Source organism: Rhagoletis pomonella, unplaced genomic scaffold, assembly GCF_013731165.1.
Source record: "Rhagoletis pomonella isolate Grant_MI unplaced genomic scaffold, Rhpom_1.0 Rhpom_scaffold_00010, whole genome shotgun sequence".
In the NCBI taxonomy this organism is placed as follows: Eukaryota; Metazoa; Arthropoda; class Insecta; order Diptera; family Tephritidae; genus Rhagoletis; species Rhagoletis pomonella.
The window spans coordinates 35,550,896-35,563,542 of NW_023458564.1; the positions used below are offsets into that span (position 1 = coordinate 35,550,896).

Consider the following 12,647-nt stretch of genomic DNA (forward strand, 5'->3'; position numbering starts at 1 on the left):
TCTTGAGCATGTACCGTTTTTGACGCTGTCGGTTTTGTCACGGTTATTTGCAACAATTAAAAAAGGTTGAAAAAAGGTGTGACTAGGTCGGTCTAATTTGGGTGGTGCATGTGTTTTTAATTAGCTATTGTAAATGATGATTTGCCTAATTTGGTGCGTCGTGTCGCCGATAAAACTAAATTGTGTTTTAAATGGAATATTTAAGTATGCATGTACATACATATGTATTAAATATGTGCATGTCGCAAGAGTGAAGTCTTTAAGTGGCTATATGACATACATTCACACACCTACATACCTATGCGTTAATTACATAATTTTATAGTAGATAAATCATAATTTTTTTTTGTCTTGCTACCTGTCTTATTGGAATTCTCTTGCAGCGTGTTAAATTAGAGCGCTTCGATTGGTGTACATTAGGGATGTTAATTCTTTAGATTTTTACGATCACGGCGCTTTCGGGATGTCGTTATCACAATTCCGGGATCCCACGATTAGTACCGGGATTAAGATATTCATTACTTTTCAACAACTTAAATCGAAAAAATTGCTTCTATCTCTCCTACCATAAAATAAATAATAAATAAATGGGTTTGAAACCTACTTTTTTGTTTAAAGTAGCGTTTTTATTTTTTGTCTTTGAAGTCAGGATGTAAATTAAAGGACTTTGTAATTTCAAAGATATGATTAATTTTAAAAATTATTTCAAAAATTCAATGCAATGTAGAATAAAAATATGGATACCAAATAAAAGAACAAATTTCTTTATAATTAAAAGAAAAATTAAAACTATTTGGACTCACAAAGACGAATAGGCAATTTTTTAAGCCGATAAAGTCAGAAGGACGAAATTCGAGTATGTTATCGAGTTTATATAAGTCCTTAAAATATAATTTTTGCAAAATCAGATATTGCGAAATTTCAAGGATACAATTTTAAAAGGACTTTTTCGATACTTACCTTATGCACCGAAAATTGAATCGGATTAAATTCTAAACAATTTCGCCTTTAGTTTGATACCAATACTTCTTCTTAAAGAACCTTTCAAATCCCGGCCGGGATCCCGGGATTAACATTCCTAGTGTACAAAGTATATTTACTGTTTTCATATCTTGCTATTTTAAAGAGCAGCAATCAGAAGAAGATATCCCTTATGCAACTAATAAATCAATCTTGAGTCAGTAAACTATTAATCAGTAATAGGCAAAACAAACATTTCCTGCCACTCTTTTCTACATATGAACAATGTGTGCGACAACTGTGGTTGACGTAATTTGATGCTGTCGTTTTTGGTTATATAACATACACACATACATACATAAATGTACACAAAAGTACTATTTTTCGCACTGTAACTTGCTATCTTGGCTCTGTAATCACCTGTCACCGTCGTTCGCCTTTGGGGTTTAGTGATGTCAGTGGTATTGAAAATCATTTAAAATGTATATAAAAATGTTCGTGTATATGTACATATGTATGTATGTATGTAGATTCATGCACTTACTTGTGATTATTCTAAAAAAAAAAAAAAAAGCGAAGTGATTGTGTCATCTTATTTATGTAAATGTGTATGGTAGATTGTTTCTGTATTGAAGGTTTCCTGCTGAAGGCCCCAATCATCTGTGTAAATAAGTGAACGTAACGAATTTTCAAAAGCGCTGAGTCTACATATATTAATGTATATACTACAAGTATATAAATAACAAAAATATTCATTGCGCTTAAAATTACTCCTTAGGACTTAAAAATCACACCTGAAAGCACTACGCTGCCTTTATTCGTAACCGGAGTTCGAATTACACTGTGAATTTAAAAGCACCGACTGCATTTACATTAATAATGGTAAGTAACTACTCTAGTTTACATATTCACCCGATTTGTACTTCTATAATTTTAAGCAGTAAATAATATTTCTTTTTATGATAAAACAGAGTGCCATAAAAATTATATTAAAAAAATGATCAGCAATTTGAAATTGCAAACTAGCGCGACTAAGTGCAACCGAAACTAATTTTTATTTGTATGACATTATCAATACTCAACCACAAAGATAAGCTCTGCCAAACATTTTAATCTGTCTAAGGTGGCCTTAAAATATCACCTTTTGGGGTTTGTTTAAAAAATGCATATAAATCCATAGATCCAGTAGTCTCATGCCAGCAATATACATACATACGTACCTAATGTGAAGCCTATGGCTATATCTGTTCAGTGGACGACTTTCGGTAAAGCCTGCACATCCGCTATTTTAAGGTTGACGGCAGAGTGTTTGTTAGAAGCGATACTATTTATGATATATTTTTTTTTGTGTTTCGCATATATTTTGTACCAAACACTCTGTCGCCAACCTAAGGCCTCAAGAGTAAGCTTTAGAGAAAGTTATCGATATTCCGTACTAGATTCTCATATCGTTCTATCATTAGTCATACCTTGTCAAGCTTTGGTTAAAGACAACCCGGTTTCGGCGTAGTGCAATTTTCAGATGCATTTTTCAATCATCGCCAAGACGGTTGATAACACGACTACCCAACTTGGCGCGGTCAAAAGATCGCTTGTGGTATGGTGCGCCATTGTGCTGAACCAAGATTCTTTAATTTCCGGACGCGAAAAGATCGTTTACCATGCCTTTTCAGCGCTCACCGTTAACCGAAATGGCAGCATTTTCAAAGAAAAAATGGGCCAATGATGCCACCGCTCCAAAATCCCCACCAAGCTGCCGCCAGTGATCGGACTTCTACCACATTGTGGTAGATCTGCAACTTTTTGAGCATCTACCACAGCTACCACTCAAGGTGAGGAATCTACCACATATTCGCGTTTTTGAGTAGTTTTATTTTTGCTCAACATAATTTTCTAAATTTTAAGAGCAAAAATTGTCCAACACTAAACGCTATATGGTAACAAGAATGATATGATACAAGATTCCGCATTCCCGGCGGTGATGAAATTGCTCAAATAAAAGTAAACAAAGCCGAATGGGAGGATAAAATAAACAGTAAAATAGTAAATTTTCTCAATTATCAATTTTTCGATAGGAAGCGTGGTTTTATTATGTTAAATTGCAAAATATATGATTTATTAAAAGATTTTATAGCGAAAATGTTAAAAAACGGCGATTTTTGTGAAAGTATTAGCAAATTTAAGTGCATCTAAAGTTTCTAAGGCGTTGTTTACTTTTATTGAGAATTGTCAAAATCGGTAAGTCCCAAGTAGCGGTTTCTGGAACTTGCCACAATTGTTCGTACATCATGATGTGATAAAAAGAGAAGCTGGCAGCACTCCGCAAGTTTGCAGAAATCTCTTAAAATATTTTCGAAAAATATATTGATATGGAATAAACTGCTTTACACAGTCAAGGAAAAAAAGTGCCAAAACTAAGTGCAATTTTTTGCAACTTCAATTTTTCGCTTTATTATACTAAAATAATTTTTTTTGTACAAAGTTTGATCTAAAACCTGAGATCTACCACATTTTTTTTTTTAAAGCTACCACAATTTTTCCAGATTCTACCACACAGAATTTTTTTAAGTCCGATCACTGGCTGCCACCCTCTTACGATATGTTTGCTTCTCGACGTTCACGTGCGGGTTTTTCGATCCCTAGATGTGGCCGTTTTGTTTGATAACATAGCCGCCGAGATAAAAATGCGCTTCGTAAGAAAAGATGATTTTTCGAGCCAAATCGTTGTCCATATATGCCAACGTTGTTCAAGCACACAGGGATTCATTTCGTTCCGCGGAGACATTATACTGACTTTCTGTCAAGTTTTCCAGTGGGAAAGAGCAGTCACTGTCAAAGTAACATATGCTTAACCAAATTTGGAACCCCTACTGAAGGCATTCCAAGAATAGTCATAGGCTAAAAATAATTTCGATATATAAGGCGGCGTTATTGGGAACACAGGCATGGACTTTCCGGCCGATGTGGTGTAGTGGCTAGCAGTGCGCGCTACCTTTCCGCAGTGCCTGGTTTCGAGACCGGTTTCCGTTGATAATGAAAATAATGAGAATAAATAATATACATACAAAACAGTTAGGATAAATGAAATGGTAAGAAATTTCATCCAAATTTTTCGATAAGAATCGAAATATTATCCCGTTACTAGAAATTTAGTTATCGAAAGTTTTCAAGTTTCTTATCACTGAAATTTATAGTTATCGAAATGTATCGGATGATCCATGTTTATTAGGTTATCGTAATGTATCGAGTTATTAAAATTGATCAATGTTCATTCAAACACAGAAACTTAGTTGCCGAAATGTACCGATAGTTATCGAGTTATAAAAGTTGATCGGATTACCGAAATTTATCAAGTTAATGAAATTTTTTTTTATATGATAATTATTGAATAATCAATATTAATAGAGTGATAAAAATCTTTAGACTTATCGAGTTAACGAAATTTATCGAGTAGTCGTATTGTATTGAGTTGTTTAAAATTATCGAGTTATCGATATTTAACGCTTTATCGAAATTTGTGGGTAGTTATCAACATTTTTACGATTTATGCAATCCAAGTTTTTGGATATTTCAAAGTATATCGGGTAATCGAAATTTCTAGAATTACATGAATTTATCGAGCTATCACTATTAATCGATTTATAGAGTTGCCAGAGTAAAATTTGTCGATATATATGGAAATTTATGGAGTTATCGATATATAAAGAGATATTGATTGATCGAAATTAATCAAGTTCTGGAAACGCACAGTAAGTCGGAGTTGTTGGGAAAGGTTCCGCAGTCTTATCCATAAAAGTGTAATTTTCATTCAAAGTAGAAGTATGTATAAATCCTCTGTGATTTTTAAGATTGGATGAAAGATTGTCAGATAACATATTAACAGATAAATAAGTACGTCAAGCACGAAAATATCGTAGGTATTTTTATTAATAAAAAAAATGGAGGAATTATGATGTTTTAATTTTGTACTTGTAGGGTACCTTCAACTAACACGAAATTTTGTTCCGGTTGTATTCTGTTTTTTTTTTTTAGTTCACCGCTTTCTATCGAAATTCTTTAACTAAAACTTGAGACATTTCCAGCCCGAGCCTAAAATGATAACTTCAACAATTTACCATTTTATCTGGTCGAAAGCCACACATAAATATTAATAAGTACCAGAGCCTTAGTTCACTCACTCTTTCACTTTTAATTTATAAATTTTGACATAAAGTACTTCATCTCGATTGTTTTCTTAATTATTTAATATATGCCACGCTTATTAAACCTGTTATACACATTGAAAATTAATAAAATATTGCAGTTTACAAAGGTACTAAACAATGTTGATATGTTATTTTTAACTTAATTACTTAAGTATGTAACGCGTGGTTTGATTACAGCTGCTGAAAACGCGAATAATTCAAATGAGGGTTCCAAGTTATTCATTGGTTAGCCTGAAGTAAGCACTTTGTTTTGATAATTAACATATGTATGTAAAATATGTGCGAGTGTGCACAAATGTACATACGTATATTTTATATTTAGATGTGCTTAAAATGAAAAGGAAATCTGAGTAATTAGAGAGTCATTATTTTCACTTTTTATAACTAATTATAAGTAAGTATCAGATTAAATAAAATAAATGAAGGAAGTTTGGCACTATTAATATACAACACAACTTACTACTGGATATTACAATTTATTGATTACTTAACGCATGTACTCATGTAAGTTTAAGTAATTGTCACCATAATTTTATTGAACATCATAAATACTTTAATGAATATATTTCTCTATATGTCTATTCTAAATATCGTCATTACTTTTTATGAGACAAATTAGCTGATTAACAATCACCATTAAGTTTAATATTATGGCGCAAAAACTGCTGTCTAAACCACTTTATAGGAAATTCAAGCAAATTTTTTTGGATATCTAAAAATAAAGTAGGCTTACAGGCAAGCGCCAATAATAGCGTTGAGTGTTGCGTTTTTCGCCGCCTAGCGCCTACTCTACATATGTCAAATATATTTCTGTGTATGAAACTCAAAATAACAGTTTCGGCGTTTTCTGCAGCCAAACTTCACTCTTGAAACGCTCTGTCAGAATCGTATTTTTCAATCGTTCAGCAACGTTACCAGAGTAGCTTTTGTTGCTGAAATGAAATTTTAACCAATCTGAGTGCCGATAAAAAGACGCAGTTTAAGTAATTATACAAATACAGTGCTTTAGCCCAAAGGAGAGTCATGGTGGAAATATTAACTTGAACTTCACTTCATATGCATATGCCCGTACTGCTAAATAACAGCATTATGAAATATGAAATAGTAAGCCTTAGCTTGTTTCTTGCAATTAGCATAGCGTAATACAACGAGTTTATTTACTCTTTTTGTTTTAATTAAAAAATCTTTAAAAATATATGGGATGCACATTTGCTTAGCAAGCTGAAGTTTTAATGCGCAAAAATGTATGTAAATACGAATTATAAATGGATAAAATGTGCAAAAAAAAAACAACCAAAAAAGCACACAAAAGGATCGTGTTTTTATTCGCAGATTTTATTTTTAAATTAATACAAATAAAATACTCGAGTATGATGCATGTTTTGAAAGCAAAGGAAAAAACAAAAAAAAATTATTTACATATATATTGCATGCCAGGTGTTTTGGAATTCATTGACCTTTTGGATCGTTTTGTTTACACAAATCGCTTCGTATTTTATTAGATTTGGATGCTGAGCAACAACTCAAAGGATATTGCGTAATACTCATAAGGCGAGTGGCGTTTTAATAGTTTAAGTTTAGTCCACTATATTTATTTAAAAGTACTTTTTGAAGAGTCCTTAAATCTGAAATAAGTTGCTTTTGTTTTATTCGTCCACAACTTTTGAAGAATCTTAAGATTTTTGAAATGCGAGGATATTCCAATTTCCGTAGAATATGATTCTGTGCTATTAAGCGAACATTCGGTTCTTTAGCTCCAAAGACTACAAATATGCTTAAGTAGAAACCGGGCATAAATTTGTCTGCTTAAAATAGTGCGTTAACATATCCAGAGATTAGACATAATCTTCGAGCTTAACTTCACAATCGGTGATTGAAAAAAGCAGATTAGCTATAAAAGTTCGTCCCTCCTTAATAAGTAGTTATAAAATAATCTGAGATTGAATCGATAACTTTTCGGTGTCAAACCTAGTCTAATCGATTATCTTTGCGAAGGAGGGGAGAAATGTCAAATGTGAGAGTGGACAAAAATGGACGCTTGTAGGGAAGAGGCTTGCAAAAATATTTGAAGTTATATGTTGAATTAAAATATATCAAAACGGTTTGTTTTTTTTTTCAGCATAAAAGCAAAAAGAAATTTCAAATTTTGTTGTTTTGTCGGAAAAACAAGGCACGAAAAATTGCACAGCTAATAATCAAGGATTTGGTTATGTAAACGGCCTATTTAACGAACATGACTTTATAGCGATTACATTTATATGTAAAGGTAATTTAAGTATTGGGTATACAAAATAGGTACTGAGAAAAGAGATAAAATGTTTTTTTGAAAAAAAATTCGAGAATACTTTGTATGGGGCAAAAAGCCTGAAACCATCAGCAAAAAAAAAAATATCAAAAATTTACGAAGTTTTCCTTAAACTTCAAACTCTGTTACACAAAAATTTAATGGGCTATAAATCTGTATACCAGAAATTCTAATTAAAAAGCTTAAAATCTTGATAAAATTTTTGTACAAAGTTTGATATTTTATATGGCTTTTGTTAAAGAATGAGCTATACTTTTTTAATAAATTAATGAAAATTTAAAAAAAGAAAAATAATAGTCAACAATTGTCAAAGTTTTGAGATGCTATTATTTTGTCAATAGTCATAGTCCCCAGATATTATTGCAAGTAGGGTAACCACCTTTTCAGATGCCCAGACTCCGAGATGGAAAAATAGATTTATAATTTTTTCACGCTTGTTGGTTTTTATTAACGTTTCCTAACAAAACTTTAACTCAGCCCTAGAAGGTCACATCCTATGTGAAATCATCAAGTAAATACTAAAAAACAATGCAAATGACGTAAAATTTATTTTCGATTCCACAAAGATTGACACATTACGGTAAAAATAATTTAATAAAACAGGTATGTACCATATACATATGTATGTAAGCTTCTTTGGAGTAAAAATAAAATTCATGCATGAAAAAAATTGATTGTATAAAACCTGAGATCGAGATTCGATCGGACACCCCTGAATCTCAGGGTGAAAAATTAAATCTGGCAACCCTAATGGCAGGGGATAAATCACTGCGACCTTAAGATATATTGCGCCCCCTTCATGGATTAATAGTGTGTCTAATAGCCTTGGGGAGCTTTTGAACTAAAGAGCGAAAGAGATAGCTCTTTTTATTGAACTAGTTCATTAGTTCGTTTATTAAAGTGTACTAAACTTTTGTGTGTAGTTCATTGAACTGAACAAACTTGAAGTCAACTGATCTTTAAAGTTAACTAAAAAATTCAACTCTAGTTTCCGAGAGAAAGCTTAATAGTGAGCTCAAATCACTGGGTTTGACGACGCCCTCGGTTATTAAATATTCACCCAAGTGTCTATTGCGTCTGCGCATCAATGCGGGACACATTGACAAGATGTGCAGTGCCATTTCGATATTCGTCCTAGAAAATCTGCATCGCTACTGCTTCCAGCTTGGTCAGGTGATAATTCAGCCTGCAGTGTCTTGTCATAATTCTTGTAATAATCCTTAAGTTAGTTTTTGGTAATCTCATAAATTTCTTAAAGAGTTCTAGGTTATATGTTCCTAAAAGTGTTTTGGAATGCTCTAAACCTGGTACATTATTCCATCTGGGCCAGGGTAGAGAGTGACTCATTTCCTATACCTTAAAAGGATTCTGGCCCGACGAAAGAGGTTGACGTTTCATTTAATACCAATATGTCCCGGAATCCAAAGAACCCAAATTGGATTGCTCAGACCAAGAGTATTTTGCTTATCAAGGTATTCTATCACCAGTTTAGATGTTGCCTGATGAGATCTGGATGGAGGGATTCGAAGGATATCTCGATTATCCTTAAGTTTTCGAAGGATAACTTTTCAACTCAGTTAAAAATCCTCATACAGTAAAATTTCTGTACCTAAGATCTTCGTCTATGTAACGAGCTGAACCTTTAAAGTTCTGTCATATCTTCTGACATAAACAAGATTCGAAAACGGTTTGCATACTACTTTGACAATAAATTGAGGGAAAAGTTGAAGATGAAGACGAAAATGAAAACAATGAGAAATACATAAGAACTAGGGTAACTGAAAGAGAAGTGAGAGATTTTATTGAAACTTTTCAGTCACAAAAAGATTAATTATCGAAAGTTATCAAGTTACCGAAATGTATCGAATCAGCGAACTTTATAGTTCTCGAAATTTAACCAGTTGTCCATATTCATTGAGTTATCGCAACGTGCTGCATTATTCATATTGATCGCTGTTTATTGAGTTGCCGAAATTTATAGACACAGAAAAATAGTTGTATTTTTACGGATTGTTATCGAACTATAAAATGTATGGGATTATCAAAATTTGTCAAGTTAATGAAGTTTATCAAGTTATTGATATTTATTGAATTACCATTATTTATAGAATTAATGAAATTTGACAAGTCATCGAAATGAATAGAGTTCTGTCAACTTATGGAGTTATCGATATTTATTGATTTACTGAAATTTGTCGACTTGTCGATTAAATTTTTTTTTTTGGAATTTTCAGGTTCGAGCTATCGAAATTTAAAGGTTATATAGGTTTATCAAGTTATCACTACTTACCGAATTTTATCGTGCTACCAAAGTAAAACAAGTTATCGCAATTTCTCGAAAGCTTTCTAAAAATATGGAGGTATTAAAGTTAACCGAGCTATAGAAATTTATAGGACTATACAAAGTTTATCGAGTTATCGATTTATAATGAGATATAAATATTTTTGAGTTATCGAATAACATTCGAGGCCTCAAAACGTACAGGATTTTAGTGTGTTTGAAATTTATCGAATTAGCAATATGTTTAAAATTATCAAAATTTATCTACAAACTGGAGTGTATAGGGTTAAGTCCAAGTCCTCCAAAGACTTTCAAAGACACACAAATTTTTAATCACGTTTTAGTTCCTACGTGCCAAGTAAGAAAACCACTCCAAGGCTCTTAAAAACGGTAAAATTTCGACAGTAACCGGCACTCCTAGTACCAAATAATCAAGTTCCATTATATTAATTCCGTCAACTTAGATTTAAACATTTCGATAACCGAATTACCGAATTTATCGCATTTGAATTTTTGGTAGCAGAGGATTTAACACACCGTACTCAACTTAGATTTAAACATTTCGATAACCGAATTACCGAATTTATCGCATTTGAATTTTTGGTAGCAGAGGATTTAGCACACTGTACTCTATATCACTTTATTAAATACATGTAATTTAAACATTGTGTAATAACGTATTGTTATCGACTTAATGAATAGCATTCGAATTTAAAACACAAATAAATAAACTAAAATTGAAAATCAACAAAAGCTAATAATATACAAAGAAGAAAAATCAAGACACAAAGTTCATAATAATTCCAACGCTTGCAGCATTACTACCAATTACTTTTGATTGGTTATAGTAGTTTGACCCATTGACATCGTTTGGTAAATCGCCAAAGACGGCGTAGAATAAAATTTTATCAATGCAAACAAAATTGTGGTAGTTATGAAAATTTACTAATGGGCGGAGTGGCAACGCCTCTGTGTTTTCGCTACTTAGTATTTGGCTTAGGTAAGCCCTATACGTTAAGTTCGATAAATGAATTGCTTTCGATTTCAAATATTACTGCACTGGAGTTTGTTGCCAATTTTATTTATTTCAGTGGTGGTTCACAACTAATATTGCACAGTAAATTAAAAAAAAATATAATGGAATAAAAACTATTTATTCATCCTCTCGAGAGTCAGCAAATGTTATTCATTAATTTTAAATTTTCAATTAAAACTCGAAATTGATTAATTGAAAGGTATTAGAAAAGTTGTTGCTTATTTAAGAGGGAGACGCCAAACTGTTTGTGATGTTTTTTGTCGCAACGCCCTGCAGTGAAAACACTTTTATTGCCGGTAGGGAGATGTTATCCTTAAGTTTTTTTTAAATATCAATTAGTATGTATGTATGTATAGTAGGGCGGGTCGAAAAACACAACATGTTTGATACGAAAATTGTATAAATCTTAGAAGGTGCTATTTTAATCCCTTATTCTAGAAAAGAAAACCTGGTTCTCTGTGAAAATATCTTAAGTCTGCGGAATGAGCTTGAAAAATTTATAATAAGAGTGGGAAATTATTAATCAAAAAATTTCCTGTTCTTGATGAATGCAGTCAACTGCACTCATATAAAAATATCAAATTTCCAACTGGGTACATAACCAGACATTTGCACTCAACTACGTATAATATATGTTTATCTAGTAAGTACATTCCAACAAATGCAACATGTATGTAGGAGAAAAAGTATGTGATTAAAAAAATCGGTAACAACCGCTGCCGACATCGCGAACCGCCACGTAGAGACAATAACCAATAAAAGGTCAGGAAAGGGCGACGGAGGATTTTAGTCCATAGCATCGAGAAAATCTGCATTGCTCTAGCGTTTGGGCAACAGCGAAACAGCAGCTCTAGCAGAAGGAGAAAATCACGTCTATTGTTGCGGTATACTTTTTTTTTGCATATTTCGTGTTGCTGACGGCGGGTACTGCCCCATAGCTGCCGTGGCTGATTTTTGACGTTGATGGAGAACAAATCATGTACTGTAAGCGCAAAAATTAACAAAATTGCAAACAATAACATCTGCAGTAATAAATTATCGGACAGAGGCAAACGATGTTGGCACAAAGTTTGCATTTGTAGAAATTGCTAATTCATCATTTGTTTAAGTAATTGAAATGATTACAATCAAGTAGTTATCCCAAAAAGTAAATAAGAAATAAGCAAATCAATAAAAAGCATTGAAAACTGAAAATAAGCAGAAAAAACGAGTTAAAAGACAAAGGTAAATAAGTTTGACTGATTATTGGTTTTGTATTCTTCTTCCTCGTGCAAACGTCTACCGAATTATTTGTTTGAACAACAATATAATACCACAAAAAAAAGTATTAAATTCTACATTTGCTTTGACTGCTTTAGTAATTATGGATGTGTGTGCTTCTTTTTTTTATTTTGGCGCAAAAAATGTTGATTGATGAGGATTAGCGCAAATTCTGTACAGATTAGTTATTAGTGTAAAGGTGCAGGTAAAAAATTTGGCAAACAAACATTGGTTAATGGAATTTTTTAGTTGGTTTATTTATTTATTTTTATTTATTTATTATTTCATACTTAAATTAAGACGAAATGAAGCGGCTATGTAGAACGGAGAATTCATGCTGCGTGTCTTCCGAGACATAACGGGGGCATTCAACTATGTCTCAAGGCAAGCCATTTTGTACTGAATTGCGACAATAGGGGTTCATCCCGTAGCTTCGAACTGGATAAGCAGTATGTTGAGCTGCAGAAGTTGTTTAGCTGAGGGAGAGCGGGAGACCAGGTTTAAAGGCGACCATATATATTAATTGGGGGACTCCATTGGAGGAGTCGTGCTCTAGCTGCCGTAGGCTGCTGTGCAATGAGCTGGGATTTATTTGGGGGG

General features: G+C 32.7%; 1 protein-coding gene across 1 annotated transcript in view; it reads left to right on the plus strand.

Annotated features, from left to right (window-relative positions):
• The first annotated feature begins 1,575 nt into the window (after nucleotides 1-1,575).
• Nucleotides 1,576-12,647, plus strand: part of LOC118746458 — a 51,294-nt gene continuing 40,222 nt past the window's right edge. Inside the window, exons 1-2 of the mRNA XM_036480307.1 lie at nucleotides 1,576-1,678; nucleotides 1,739-1,842. Of these exons, the coding sequence (XP_036336200.1) occupies nucleotides 1,840-1,842 (3 nt within the window). The 5' untranslated portion in view covers nucleotides 1,576-1,678; nucleotides 1,739-1,839. The remainder of the gene's footprint in view (nucleotides 1,679-1,738; nucleotides 1,843-12,647) is intronic.